General features: G+C 39.1%; 1 protein-coding gene across 10 annotated transcripts in view; it reads right to left on the bottom strand.

Moving 5' to 3' along the window:
* The window catches only part of LOC122636765 (transcription factor AP-2-epsilon), a 162605-nt gene that overhangs the window by 8776 nt on the left and 137976 nt on the right, over positions 1–15853 (bottom strand). For all 10 annotated transcript variants that reach the window (XM_043828389.1, XM_043828379.1, XM_043828391.1 and 7 more), the window contains 2 exons: positions 15392–15443; positions 1713–1911 (listed from right to left, as the gene is read on the bottom strand). In XM_043828389.1, the coding sequence (XP_043684324.1) occupies positions 1713–1911; positions 15392–15443 (251 nt within the window). The remainder of the gene's footprint in view (positions 1–1712; positions 1912–15391; positions 15444–15853) is intronic.

Genomic DNA, 15853 nt, shown 5'->3' with positions numbered 1-15853 from the left:
GAACATTTTCTGCCGATCCCTCGAAGGTATCACGAAATGAGAGGATATTCAAGGAAAAGTCGTAGCCAATTATGGTCTGGGTTTTATACGGAAAGCCATTATTTTCAAGGGAATCATGGAAATGGTCGTTCGGGGCGGCACCTCCGGTCAATATCTTGCCGTTCAAGAGATTACGGAAGTTTCCTCGCGATAAAGTATCGTAAAATGAATGGAGTGTTTACGAGAGTCTGTGTGAAACTGTGCTTACGTGTTTACAGATACACACGTTTACAGGTGTAGATAGTACGCGCACATGCACTCCTCGATGCATATACGCTTTATACGCATAATATAATATGCGTTACTACACTGACGCATCCGGCCGACTCCTCTGTACAACGATTTATCCGTGCCTCCGCTGATAAAACATTGCGCAACTTATATATGTGCCCTGCTACCCAAGTAAAATGGTGAATCAGATAAAGCAGAAGGAGAGTTCGTTCGCGCACGAGAGAGAAACTCATAAATCAGGCTACCCTGTCCGTGTTGTTTCGAGTACAAGACGTCCGGTCAATGCAGATTCACCGTTTATTAATTAACTTCGTAGATAAAGACGCTTAACGGTGAATCCCAATTCTCCTTCATTTGCGACGTATTCTTTATCACGAAATGATGTACGTATATACGTACTTACGTGTGCATTCACTTCGATGACTAGTTTTTCCGAAAGATTAATCCATTTGGATTTCCGATCAATGAGGATTGATTCATCGCGAAAGTGAATGATTCTTTGTGTAATGATATTTTTTTTTGTTAACGAAATATAATTAATATCAGAACTCACGTTGATTTCCTGCCAAGAAATCTTGCTAAGAGGCGGCATTTTTTAAAGGACCAATTATTCTGCTAACGTGAAATATGAATGATCCTAGTCGTAATAATAATACATGTATGCATATTATATTGACGAGGAACGACTATCGAATATTCAAAGTTCTTTTAATGCTTAATAGTCGCTTCAACGTAAGGTTAAATTATCCTAACGGTGCACACGTAAGTTCTCTCGCGAGATTACGGTGAATAGCTCGGACGGTTAAGACACATGAATGAACCGCTTTCTCTCTCTTTCGCTCTCTTTCTTCGCCAAGGGGAAGAGTGAGGGTTGGAAAGAAAGAAAGAAGCGAGAGAGAGAGAGAGAGAGAGAGAGAGAGAGAGAAATCAGAGGAAAGAACTATTATAGTCTTGAATGAACCAAATGTTCACTCGATTCGTGATATTTTTGACAAAGAAGATAGAAATAATTTTCGTAGACTTTTTTCTTTTTTGGTATTCTTTGGGAATCTTATTCTTCACTCTTTTTCTTTTTTTATTTATTTATTTTTTTCTTTTTTTTTTTAGCGAAATTATCTACCTTTGAAGAAAGATATTTATGACTAAAAGTATGAGTTTGGTTGTTCGGCAATGAGTCATTCGATAAAGTGGTTTCTCATGTTCCATATCTATCTACATTCCATACATGACAATATTTCCGTTTGGACAATTTTCAGAATAATGTCCTGTATAATATAATTTAGATATCACTAATTAGGTAGATACATATAAATTAATTTTATTTCTATAAGAAGCCGAAACGAAATTAATATATGGCGTAATTTGAAATGGTCGTTTACCAGTATTCTATTTCTATAAATGAAGAAGAAATATCGTACGAATCGTCGAAGAAGCATTTTTACCTTCGTAAAACACCACCGAGGAGACTGGCATTTAGACATTCCGGTGGTGAGAGTCGTCTCTGTACCTCGGCTACCGTAACTTTGTACTTGCTAGTGCTGCTGAGTAACGATAATCGTCCTGGGACCGAACAGAACACGTCCGAAGGTTGCGCGTTCCCTGTCAGCATGGCCTTTTCGCTTCTCTCCGAAGGTTTCATGTCTGCAAACACAAAGCACATATCTCTTTAAAACTACCCTTTTTTCTTTCTCTCCTTCTAATTTTTTTTTCTCTATTGTTTTTATCACGCGAACGTTACGAACGTCATACTCTTTATCATCGATATAATCGTACAACCATTCGTGACGTGGCTCGAATATGATTTATAGACCAGTTTTGTAAAGACACCTTCCCGGTTTAACTCCCGATCAAGATTAATCGTATCGACCGATTTGTCGATAAATTAAATTACAGACCTCCCTGTTACTGGTCATAACGCAGCGATAAATTTACGTAATATGCCGTTCTAAGTGCTGCTTCTTTTTCTTTTTCATTATGCGTGTAAAGATAAGAAAAAAAGGAAAAGAAGAAAAAGAATCGTCGAGTATCGGCGATCAATTAATACTTTCTTGTAGCACGAAGAATGTAATAATAATCCATGTTAATACAGGTATCGAAGTAGCTCTTCCAACGGTTGGAAAAGGTCGTTGCGGAGATTAGCGATTTCACGGTAAGGAGCCAACGAAATACCGAAAGCCACGCGCTCTCTCTCTTGCCCGAAATTATCTTCTCTCTCTTTCTCTCTCGATCTTCTCTGCGTTATATGTATATAATCGCGAACAGGGCAATATCTTCAGCGGAATATTTTAAATTCGCCAGTATATACCATCGTATTTTCCTTCCTATGCATCAGTAGCCTCGCATTATTGCATGGCCGATCTCTGGAATGCTTAATATCAAATCTCGTAGGGGCTACCGACAAAGCGCTTTATTGCAACACAGCCAATGGTCAACTTATATAAGAGTCTGGACTCTTCATTGTTAAATTCGCGGTGACCGCATGCGATATTTGAACGTTTAACACGTTAACTGTCGGAGCTAGTTTTCCATAAAATCGTACGTACGTTTATAGTGTACTTTAGACTTTTTTTCTTAAAGAAGAATTTATTCATACGATATTACGACTGCAATGTCGTTTTTAATGGACGAATGTTGTAAAATTTTGCGAAAGTTTCGTAAAATTGGCTAAGAGAAGAAAGAGAAAAAGAATTTACGCTCGTTAGAGTCTTTGTTTTCGAGTTGTTATTTTACTTACGTATATCACTTGTTAGTTATTCGTTCGCACGACGTGAAACAATCATAAAATTACCGCTTTGAATTTGGTACAGGAAATGTAAGTTAAGTTCCGAAACGATTTCTCATCCGCCTCCTCGTTTGCGAAATAGGGTGGGATATTCCGCAACGGGTGATTAGAGTTGAGAACGGATAGATTCTTTCATCTTTTCGAAAACCTTCAAAGGAATTACGAACGCGAAAATGTTTCTAGTGAGTTGCGAAAATTTCTTTACGATTACGAGTAAGTATCTGTGGGATTTACGTTTCGAATGCTTTTTTGACTTGAATGGTTGAATTTGCGTACATAGAAAAGTTTATGGATAGAAGTACGAATAGAAAAGATGAATAATCAATTTCTAATCGTCGATCTGTGATGTTTTTCTTTATCTTTCGTTTCTAAACTACATCATGTTGTTATTATTATTTTTAGTCAACGTTCGAACATACGTTGGATGCACGAGTTGGATCATTCGAAAACATAGAACATTTGACTGCAATTATTTATACATATCGTTCAGAATCTTTTAACTGAACGATAGTGTTAAAATAATCGTTCCATTTTTAAGTTGCACGATTCTCTTTGATAATTGTTACATAAAATAGTTACACATCGGTTTCGTATCGTCAGAATGTTCAATCCGAGATTCCGTTACGTAAGTGAGTTAGATCGGTCCTCGGTTGGTCGTCCAATCGAATTGTTTTATCTATTGTTGGATCGGTTATGTCGTTGTGAGTAAACAATGGGTCGCGAGTCGCATGCGTCTCCTAAATAAGTAAGTACTTACTTGTCTCTTTCGGTAAGATGGGAGAAGATGCTCCACTATTCGACAGTGCCGTGTTTCTGAACTGTACGGTTTTTGTTTCTGTTTATTTATGTATAATCGAATAGAGTGGTGGCTAGTAAACTGAAGTAGTAAACAAACGGATTGATTGATGGCGAGGACTGTGTGGCTCGCGGAGGAGAAGAAGGTGCCCACCCTTGGGTCATGTTATTATTGTCTCGAAGTCTCGATAGACTTTCTAGAAAATACACTCCAACGTTTTTCTAATTGTAAGTATTGTTGCGTGGCCCAGACCGCACATACTAATAATACGTATGATGAGCATATATATAGGCGTATGTATGGCAACGTTAGACAAGTTGTCTATATTATCTATGGACCGCTAGAAAGTCAATAATATCGAGACGATTGACGGTGTCTGGATCGAACAGGTCAAATGGGTAATAAATTTCCGTGCGGTCCAAATAGGTCGATGGCTGCGTGGCTCGCAGCAACGCTCATAAATTATAATGCTTAGGAGAGCAAGTCGAGGAGGGTAAAGCGAAGAGCGAGCGGAGAGTAAATAGAGAGAGTAAGAGGTCTATGGTATTACCATCTTTAGCGATCAAAACTCGCCGAAAGGAACGTAGACGTACACGCGTGTTCTTGATTTACATTGCGCGGATCGCGAAAGTTGATTAAAAAAGATCCAGCCTGTTTCTCTCTTTCTTCTTTATTCTCTTTCGTGTCACAATAACGTCTTTGTAAATTTTCATCTACCAGTTTTGTTTATTTACTGCTATTTACTACTCTTCAATCGTATAGATTTTTCTTTAACGAATCGGTAAACGATCGACTCCTTCTTTTATCCTTAAAGGTTCCGACTAGAACACCTATACAAATATGTATAAGTAATATCAAACAATCACGAAAACGGTAGATCATATTTAAAGTACTTAATACTTCCTCGTGCGTTTTCAAATCTGTATATCCAAAGAGGCGGCTCGACGAAAATCAATATAATAAAGACGAAGAAGAAGAAGAGGAAGAAGATGAATAAGAAAAAAAGAAGGAGGAGAAAAGAAAAAAGAACCTTATTGCCACTTATCGAATTTTTCGATAATCCTCGTACGTTTACAAAATTCTAAGAGCGTACAAATATCTTCGTTGACAAAGCCCGTTATCTCGGTTCCCTTCCGCGTTCGAGAGGCTACATAATTACGAACGCGGTAGCCTTCCACGAACACGCGTAGGGGCCTTATGAAATATTATTTAGAAATAATAAGCGCTTTGGGCACTTTCCATCGTTCGGTATTCGTATCTCTTTCTTTTCTTTCTCTTCCATCTCTCGTTCGCTTATCTTCATCGCTCGCTAACGGCTAAGCGTGTATTAATTTATTTAATGAGAATAACTTTCGCGTTTGTGCTTCACGTATTCGTTCTGTACGATGTGAATACATACGCGCGCGCACAGAGAGAGAGAGAGAGAGAGAGAGAGAGAGAGAGAGAGAGAGACGCTCACGCTCGCCTGTGTAATGTATACATACAAACTTACTACGTGTAAAACGTGTAATTATCACGAGCTGCCGTAACCTTTAGGAGTGTGAATTGTGAAATCGTCTCACTCATCGATAGTACTCTTGCTATCGGTCAATCTCTATCGGCGAGCGAGTTAATTACTCGCCAACCTATCCGGCAATTCAACGGGCATAATAATGAGAACGAACGAAAGATTCATGACATTTCTCGAGAATCATCTAAGAAGATATATTTCCATCTTATTTTCAGGCCCATCGAAGTATTCGCGTTTAAATCATACGGACGGGTTCGTTGTTGTTAACTAGCTTTTCTCGAGAAATTCTCCTTGAAAAATCATGAATCGATCGATGGATCGATCTATCGATCGGTGCACTCGTCGCGACCAACGCTTTCATTGACAACGATCAAGTATCTTGCCTCTTTGAATTATCCAGCAAGTTTAATGAATACCTTCTGACATGATGGAAAAGCTAGCAAATTTAAAATACATCAAAGGTTTTGCGTGGCTATCTTCGCTTAGTTATTTTCTAAAGTCGTCGTTTCGATTGCATACACGTTTGAAGTATTACTTCGATCGTTATCGATAAAAACGAAAGCGAAGTTTCTTGGAATTCTTCATAACGCGGAAATAAGAACGTTCGTCGAACGGTCAGCATAATGAAAGCGGAGAAAAAGAGAAACCGAGAGAGAGGGAGGGAGAGAGAGAGAGAGAGAGAGAGAGAACGAAAGGTACGACGACGAAGGAGATCTTTTATACATGTAAGAACTTCGTTGCCCGTAAGTTGACGCTCCTTCAAGATTTCCCATGCAACCACGGAGTTTGTGTTGGGAGATGTCTCGAGAGAGCTAATCGTTTCTCACCGGTTCTTCTTGGTGCTACCTCCTTGTCCGTGGCGAGATAACGTCTAGGAAGTGGCCACTGGATAATTTGTCATCACGGACGAGCCGTGGATGTATTACGAGGACTAATAGACCCCCAAACGAGATACCAAGATGGTTCTGTATATAGACGTCCTTCTTGCGTCTCCTCGTGAAAATGGTACGAATATATAGTCGATTAATTTCCATACGTTTTAGCACGTCGAGTTTCAAATAATCAACCGAGTGTACGCATATAAAAGGATCCACGCGAGCTCGTTTCAGCTTCGAAACAACCAAGAAGACTGGATCATTTGCATGTTGAGTAATCGTACTCTCCGAGCTGGTAACGCCTTGATCTCATCTGGATCATCCACAGCGAAAGCGGATCACTCGCGATCTCGTTTTCGTCATTGCCTTCGATATCCTACATCTCTCTCTCTCTCTCTTTCTCTTTCTTAATAGTTCCAAGATTAGTTAGCGATAAGCAGTGTGGCAGATATATAACGTAATACGTAGGCGTAACTTGTCTCTGTTACGTTCTCGCTAACGGTACATGATATAGGTTCCTACGTATCGTATAATAGGAATTGATCGAACTTTTTTATTTCGCTTTCTCGAAGAACACCATTCTATTGGGAAAAAGCCTCTTAAAAGATATAACACGTTCCGTGCGATATGTCTGTAACCTCGCTGTAAATCGCGAATAGATGATAAATTGACACGTTGAGGTTTAAGCGGACAGCTAAGTCCCTCATTTTCTACGCCAACGCTTGCTGAGAGACGCGATCGGACGATGACTGGACCCGACGACGGTGAGAAATTAAATGCATCCGCTCGTTTGGCTTTGCCTTGAGTAAATATACTTTCGAAAGCGTCAATGGTGCTACGTCAGTGCTACGATTATCCGCGAGGAGTACAACTCTACGTGATGCTTCATTGCGAAGATCAAACCTTCGAGAGAAAAAGAAAGAAGAAGAGGAGTTTGTAGAATGTTAAGGAGCGCTTGACCTTTCCAAATTCATGGCAGGGATTAACGAAGGTGTCGAAGACGTTTCTATCGATATATCGATCGATTTCTCAAGTCTACGATTTTTGGATAGTTTAAGTGTTCTTGCTGCCGTTTGACATGCAACAAACTAATGATTTAGCAAATTAAAACGTGATGTCCAAATCTAAGAAAATATTATTCGATAATTAATTACTAATCGCCAAGACTCGAATTTCCCTTTCATCAAGTCGAAAGAAAAGAGTCCGTCCGATTGTGTATCGCAAATGATTCATGCGGCAATCCGACGCTTGAAAAACGACAGTGTATAGTGGCAGACCGTAGCCGGAGGTTAAGTAACGTAGACCTGCAGTCTGCGCGTTGCTCAACACAGGCCGGTTTTGATTACAGGATTCACCGTCGTAAAGTCGCGATTCATAGAATACTTAACGAGGCGGATCATAGGCAACAATGGTTGGCGAAGGTGTTTCGAAGGAGGAGTTTCTCTCGCGGCGAGTCGAGAACAAGATCGTAATCGTTTTACGAGAGTTAATCGATTTGCGCGCGATCGTTTCAAAAATTTTTATCTTTTTCCCCTTTCTTTCCGTTATCATTTTCGTTATTCTTATTTCCGATTATCCAATCATCCTAACAATTTCATCGTATCGTATCTTATAGTGGAATTATTCATAACTACTGTAATCTCTTCTGAATAGAGAAGAAATAAAAAAGCAAATGACTAATAAATAACTGGCTTAGAAAATTAATCGTAACGTATCGATACACGTTTGTTAAAAGTGCTCGCACGCGAACGTTCACGCTTGTTTTTCTTCGGACGATCAACTTTAGCTCTCAATGAAAGATCCACCGGTTCGCCCCGTTTCCTTTTCTTCTTTTCACCGGCGAGCGAATCACGAATAGCAAATTGAAGTAAAAATTTCTCCCTGTATCTTGGACTCGTCTTCACCTGCCGTTGACTGGATTCTTTTTCGTTAGATGTTAGCCGAATGAGAAACGAAGGCGTGCAGGAGGATGAAGTAAAAGAAAAAGGTGCAAGAAGAGTGCAGCAGGTAATAATGATTGCAGTTCGAGTCCGTATAATTTTCATACCAGCGGAAACGGGAAACGTCCGGCCAACATGCATTGAGAGCACGTTAGCTGGACTCTTGATCGTCCTCAATGAAACGAGCTTCTTTCCTGTGTGAAAGAGAGAAAGACACTTTCCTTTTCTTTTTATTTTCTTAATTTTAATTTTTCTACTATACTTGAACTATTTATAGTTATACACACACACTACATGTTTCATTATATATAATCGGAGTATATTAATCGTACTTCTATACCCGTCTTAATCGGTTTAACTTTATTTCGTATATTTTAATTTTATTATATTTTATTATTTCACATTAACGGAATAAATGATATTTTCTCTTCGTTCCTAAGCGAAGTCACTACATTGAATCCATTTTCAACCCGATCTTGAAAGTGAGGCCGAATCGCTCGAAGAAAAAGGAATTTCACGGAAAACCGCACGTATGCGTACACTTCAGATCCCTCGAAGGAGATAAAGCTCGTCTCGATATCTACGAGAGATTCGTGAAAAAAATTTTCTCCTCTCCTGTGGTTTGCTGTCGCGCATGCACGACGCGATAAAATTGACGGGTAAATTAAAAGTCGTCGGTGAAAAAAGAAAACGAAAAAGAAGAAAACCCGTTCAATACTTTACAAGTGGAACATTCCGAGAAATCGCTGTGGTATTAAGGATCGAAACTCATTGAGAGTCTCGCTATTACGTAATCGAAAAAAGAAGAAGACAATATCGTGCTCGAGATATATGCGATTAGCGCATATTTGCATTACATTAAACCGTGCAACGTGCTGCGCGGAGCAGTTGAGAGAAACCTGTTATTTGAGGAAATCTCATGGATCCACATACACAAATATATTTGACCGAGTGTGCGTTCATTTTGTCGTTAACTTTACGTTCGTCTTGATTTGTACGGTCATCGTGGAATCATCGGTGGATGTAATAACGCATTCGTTCGTTTCTCGTTACAAAAACCGTCAGGAAAAGAAAAGGAAGGAGAAAAGAAAATTAAAAGGAAGGAGAAGAAGAAAGAGGAGGAAAGGAGAAAACATCTTTTCGAAGCCGCTCACTTTCACGTACGATTCTCCGCCGTCTATCTTCCTTTATTTCTTCGTTTTCTTTTCACTTTGATTTTATCTCTTTGGCATCTCTCTCTTTCTTTCTCTCTCTCCATTTTTTTTTTTCTTTATCCATCTCGTTCTTTTTCTTATACGATACTCTCCCTTTCTCTTTCTCTCTATATAAAAAAGCACGAAATTCCAGCTTCGATTCTTCCGAGATCGAACGGCGAACGTACGCTCGCTAGTATCTACACGTGCGTGTGCGTTACGAAATAAATTGTATGTATTAGCGTGCGAGAGAGCACGTTAGAAATTTGTACAGCACGAGTAACATGGGCGAGGCGCTTTCTTGGTCAAGGTTCGACGAGAGAGAGAGAGAGAGAGAGAGAGAGAGAGAGAGAGAGAGAGAGAGAGAGAGAGAGAGAGAGAGACACTCTTGCTCGTCATGTAGACTATTGAGTACCACGCAACGCTCCTCGATCGTGAGAGGAAGAATCTTTCGGAACGTTGAGATTAATAACGTTCGTTCCTTTCCGATTCAAAGCTCGATCTTGAGTATAGGGTGTCTCAAAGTAGAGAAGAGTATTAGAAAAAGATTGTGGAACGTTGTTTGCTGTGATTAATGGATATCGAATCTCCAAATTTATTGAGTTTTTCGACAAATTTTTAATTATATTTAATACAAATCGGATCAATAAATGGTTTGAAAATTTTTTGTTACTTTTGATATTTTTGCCGCGTATATTATAGAATAAAGTTGAAATGAAAATATTGCTTGTGAATTTTCCTTAAAAGTCGTTATCACTGAGCGAAATACATTGATCCATATTGTTTTCCAATATTCGATACAAATAACGGTTCTAAACGATTAGAATGGAATTAACAACGTGGCAAGAGATTCCGGTTGAGCCATTGATCTCGACGTTTATGCGATTTTCAAGATTGGACGCTTTAGAGAGGACGACGACGACGGCGATGCGACGACGACACAACGAAGACGTAGACGAAGACGACGACGATTCAGTATTATCCATAGCCTCGGGCTATTTAGAGAAATCATTTCAAACGAACTCGATGCAATCTCTCTTCTCTCTTTTTGAATTTTAATGATTGGTCGAACCACCGACTGATCGTGCGCGCTTGCGTTTACTTCCATCCACGTTTCTATGATTTATAATGCGATTGTGTAATGCGATTATTACACAGGTGTATTGATAAATTAATATAACAAGATACGAGTCAGAATCGAGAAGAATCGCATTTGCAAATCGACGTGACTATTGTCGATTCGTCACAGATATCACTCACTCGTCAAGGCTGTATGGATCTTTGCGTCAACGTTACGTAAATGCATCGTTTAAGTTTTCTTCGTCAGATCAACACAAGTTAAACTTAGACGTCGATGATTTTTCATTCGTCTACGTCGAGCTTTTTTGAAGGGCGATTGATCCTATCAAAAGTATTTGAATGTTTATCTTGAATTTGAAAATGAAATAATTTGGAAACATCTGTTATCAACTAATCACCAAGAGAATTATGATGTTAAAAGTTAATCTGTTGACACGAGGAGTGTTATTAAAGAGTTATTAATGTAATAATTAAATTGATGAATTTGCTTGCCATTGAATGAAAAAATATAAATTAGATAACTCGTTTTTCAATATAATAAATGTAATTTTAAATAAATCTAAGCAACGTGTTACTCCCTCGTTACTATTGATACACTGTCTTTTCCTTCCAACTCGTCTATGCTGATTTATATCGGTCTGTGTTATGTCTTGTTAAATCGACGGAGAAAAATGAGCACGTTTTCGCTTTGGCGACCGTTAAAATGTATAATTACGAGGCATCTTTGTTGATACACAACGGTAATTATCGTGATAAATCACGGAGGGGCTTGTCAGGCGGAACGTCATAACGCTCGAAGATTGAGCATCCTTCGTTATTACGTTTTCTCTGTGTGAGAAAAAGGAAGAATCGTTATTGACACGGATAACTATAGGCGCAATGTAATATTTATTAGTAGAGATCAGTTCTAAATATTGTTCGGAATTATTCAAACGCGTATGAAAGAAAACAAAACACAGTTTTTCTTTCAAAACATAAATTCGTAAATATTCCATATCGAATTCTTTCTAAAAGGAACTTAAAGTTCACGTCGAAGTTATTTCTCTTCGCACGTGGGTATCGGTTGGTGAGAAAAAAGAGAGAGAGAGAGAGAGAGCGTACGCACGATTTCCTGGGCAATCAACGCGCCGGAAGCTCAACCAATCGGCACGGTAGAAACTACTTCGCTTACTTCTCGACCTTGATTGGTTAGTCGTATCGAATGGGGTGTGACTTTTGAGGCCGGTGGTCTCTCTCTCTCTCTCTTTCTCGACGACGGGGGGTCGTTTGGTGCATTTTCGCTAGTAGAGAGGAGGATATCCACCTGGCCCTGAGGCGACAACGAGCGATGCTGCTCCTTCGTTCCTTCGTTAATTTCATTAGACCGACTGATTTTCCTACCATGGTCCTTTGGCCCCTTCCCAAAAAGATGGTGGAGCTGGTAGAACTATCAGAAACCCCCTGAAGAGAATCTCCTCCTTTTGGGTTTGTTCGACACGGCGGGATACTCGTTGGTTCGAACAACGAGAGACGACAAAGAGGTCCGTGTCCTTACGATTCGCTCGTGCACGAGCATCTGATAATGATCGATCGACGCACGATTTATTAACGCACGGTTTAACGCTATCCTTCGGAGTCATTCTCGAACGGGGGTCCATGATGCAATCAAGATAGAGAAGGGTTCTTACCAATTTTACGTATGATTCGTACGAATCGAACCAATCGTCCAATGAATCGTGATCGAATGAGTGCAAGAGGAACGTCTGTATTGTAAATGTGAGTTTATACTTACTTACATTTCAAGTAATACATTTTTGAATTTTTTAGTTTTATAAATAATCGATATTGTTACGTTTTCTTGTTCATTAGAGAATATTATACTTTCTTATCGTTAGTAGAAAATTTCATAGCTACAATAGTCGTAGAACAGAGTGTGAAGATCGAATGTCCCACGCCTTAGACGGATTTAACATGGATAACATATTTTTTCTGTTACTCCGCTAATGAAAATTAACGAGAGGAAATACATATATCTAAAGGTCGACGAATGGATTAGAAAAATCATTAACGCGGCAAAAACGAGCTCTCCTCCGACCTTATTTGAACGATTAATCTCTTCTAATAGCGGTACCATGCGTTTCGATAATCGACCCGATAGTTGGGTCTTCGAGGCCGGTCGATTAACCACAAAAACTCGTTCGCTTTCCTTACGCGAGCCGAAGCGTACGTTCCTTTGCCGGTTCTACTATCGGCACGCCTGGTTAAATAAGAAATCGGAGAGTCGTGGAGTCCCGATCGACTCGAAGGAACATGTTCGACTCGATAGCACGATAAGAACATATAGATATATTCGATGATAGATAGAATATTGATAAAAAACAAATCGAAGAAGAAAGAAATTAAAATTGTAAATTGTATCGCATTAAAGTTCCTAGCCTGTAATTATCGTTTCAAGATCGAATCATCTAAAACACTTAAAACAAGTTTCAAAGGTTCGTGACACGCGGAAGAAGTGTTTTTGGTAAAACTAAATCGTTGAGATAGATAGATAGATAGATAAAGATAGAGAGAGAGAGAGAGAGAGAGAGAGAAATAAGCTCGTTCTCGATAGGTCCGGCGTATGCTATGGCTAACAAACTGGAGCACGTCTTGGAACGACGAGGGAGCCAAGGTAAGCCGCGGTAATTGTATAACCGGCTTCCGAGAAGCGGAACGCGTGTTGCTATACAGGGTGTTAAAAAAAAATGATTCAGGACTTAAAGAACATATAGTACTAATTAAGATATAAGTCATTATCCAATTAACTTTGACCCAAAGATCCATCCGAGAAAACTAAATTTACGACAATCGTATAAAGGGGAAGATCAGGACGATTTCTCGATTCAGTTAGAAATCCGTCGGTTGAATCTCGATTTCTATCGATTTCTATCTTTTCGCATAATTGGAATGACCGTAAACGTCGTCATCAATGATAATTAAGGTCAATTCCAACGTTCGAAATCGTAAAGGAAAAATCAGTTTTAACAATTGAACATTTTTCCTCATTTATCCTCGAACGTTTCTTCAACGAGAATCTCAAAATAAGATGGGAAAAACGATTCGAGGTAAGTACTTACTCGAGAAGACGTCACAAGTTTCCAAGTTTTTATGCTTCTTCGAGCGTAAATAAAGAAGAGCTGAGAAGTAAGAATGCAGAAGGAAAGAGTGTCCAAATAAGCTAGCAAAGAGAGGGCGAGTAACGAGGCATATAATAACCCTTGGTGACGTTCGAACAAACAACCATCTGTAGGTAATGCCCCTATGGCAAGTAACGCCCCAAAAACTACACCCCGCCAAGAAAATTACAATGACAATGAATGAAATCCGATCCGCCCGGCGGGCACATACTCTTTTCTTTTCTCTTTTTCTTCTTTTTTATTTCTCGCCTCTCTTTCTTTCTAGTTCTCTCTCTTTTACCGGCTATTCTATCGGCACCGGTACTTTTCTGCTATTGTGTTGCCCATTCGAGAAAAGTAAAGAACTGTAACGCCGAGGGTTATACCCTGTGTGCGAAGTAGGTACATTTCTGAATCGTTCTTCCATTTCCAAGTTTGACGTTCCGTCTTTATAAGGTAGAAACGAAGACGAAACGAGCGTGAAAAATCGTACAATTGCGTTTCAGGAAGCTTTTCTCACCTCGTAACATTCCCTCTCTCGAGGATCGTATACGCTCTTGGGTGATTTTTAAAGAGAAAGGAAGTGCAAGTATGTTTGTTGTCTAATCTCCTTGTCCTGAATTAGACGATGTTCCTTATTTCGACGGAACGCTGTCCAAATTAATTTTTTTTGAACGAACGTATCGTTAAAATACGTTACGTAATTGTTCCTCCTTTTCTTTTTTCTTTCAAAACGCCGTGCAATCGAACGAGACTAAAAGTTACTCGAGAATCACATAAATTAGATTTGATCTACGTCAGGGATTTCCTTCCGAGAAAGGTAAGAGAAAAGGAAGCGGGTTAATTAATTTCGGCTCTTAGGAGTAGATAAAGAGAGCCGATAAAAGTACGGGGCGGAGATTGAATTCGATCGATCGATCGATCGATCGATCGATAGATCGATCGAACGTACGAGCGAACAACCAATCGAGTAGAAGTCCCGCATACGTGACACTTTCGTAAGAGAGCAACGTCGTTGGCCACGATTGGTTCGTTCGTTCGTTCGTTCGTTCGTTCGCTTATTCGATCGCGAGTTTGACGTGACAGCTTACACGGATAGTTAAGAATCGAACGAAGCGCGCAAGTTTCCTTATAACCGAGGCCTTTGCCACGATCCGTGTAGTAGCTAAGACATCCTCGTAACGTTGGCTCGGACGAACGGATAACTGGTTCAGCGTTACGTAATACGAGTTATCGAGGGGACCTACTCGCACCTGTTTTTACCTTTAAGTCGGTCCGAGTTCTTCTAATAAGCTCTTAATAAGTTTCGCTCTTATTCGGCATTTCAAATTTGCCGACGCGTTCTTCGATAGTCCCTACATAATTTTTTTCTTGTACTATTTCATTACGAGGTTCTCTCTTTTCCTTCTTTACTTTTCTTTTTTTTTTTTACCCCGAGATGCTTCCTCATCACGTATCTATATTATTGTGTTCTTCAAATCATTCAGCAAGAGAAATAAATTCTAATTAAGAACGACAAGACATACGTAACGGTTAACTTACTTTATATTTCTACTTGTGTGTGTGTGTGTGTGTGTGTGTGCACTCTTTCCTATCGATATTATTGGTACTATTACGTATCGACTCGTCTATATCTTCCATCATACCACTCTTCCTTTATATTATTGTAAATGTACTTATCGTAAACTAATTGTTAGAATAAATTTTGTACGAATTCGTGAGAGCTACGGAATTTATTGTAATTTCATTTGCTCCTATCGTTCAATCGAAGTTCGATATATTTCGATATGTTATTTATATAAATGACTTACTTTTTAGAAGTGGCAGGTCGTTCATAAAACTTCCATCGTCTACATTCGTGTTCTGTAAATAAACAAATGAAGAAAATTGTTAATAAGGAACGATGAAAAAATTTGTAAGGATTGAGGAGTAAGTTGACAGTGAGAAAGAAAGAAAAACGGTTCGTATACCTTAGGCAAATTGTGGACGTAGTCAACTTTTAAGAATTAACGACACAAGAAAAAGAGACGAAAAACTATAAAGCCAAAAATACTTTTATTTCAAGCTTTTCAATGTTTGCTGTTGTGAAACAATTTTTATGATTCCCTTACTCGCCGACAACTATCGTCGAAAAGTTCAAACGAAAAGCTGACAGAGAAAAAAATGAACATTTGCAAGGGCAAAGAAAAAGTTCTAAAAAAAAGAACGAGAGATAAAGATACCAAAAAACTCATAAATTTCGTGTTATCCACCCACCTTTCTCTCTCTCTCTC

Source organism: Vespula pensylvanica, chromosome 1, assembly GCF_014466175.1.
Source record: "Vespula pensylvanica isolate Volc-1 chromosome 1, ASM1446617v1, whole genome shotgun sequence".
Lineage (NCBI taxonomy): Eukaryota > Metazoa > Arthropoda > Insecta > Hymenoptera > Vespidae > Vespula > Vespula pensylvanica.
This window is presented reverse-complemented; position numbering and strand designations above follow the sequence as displayed.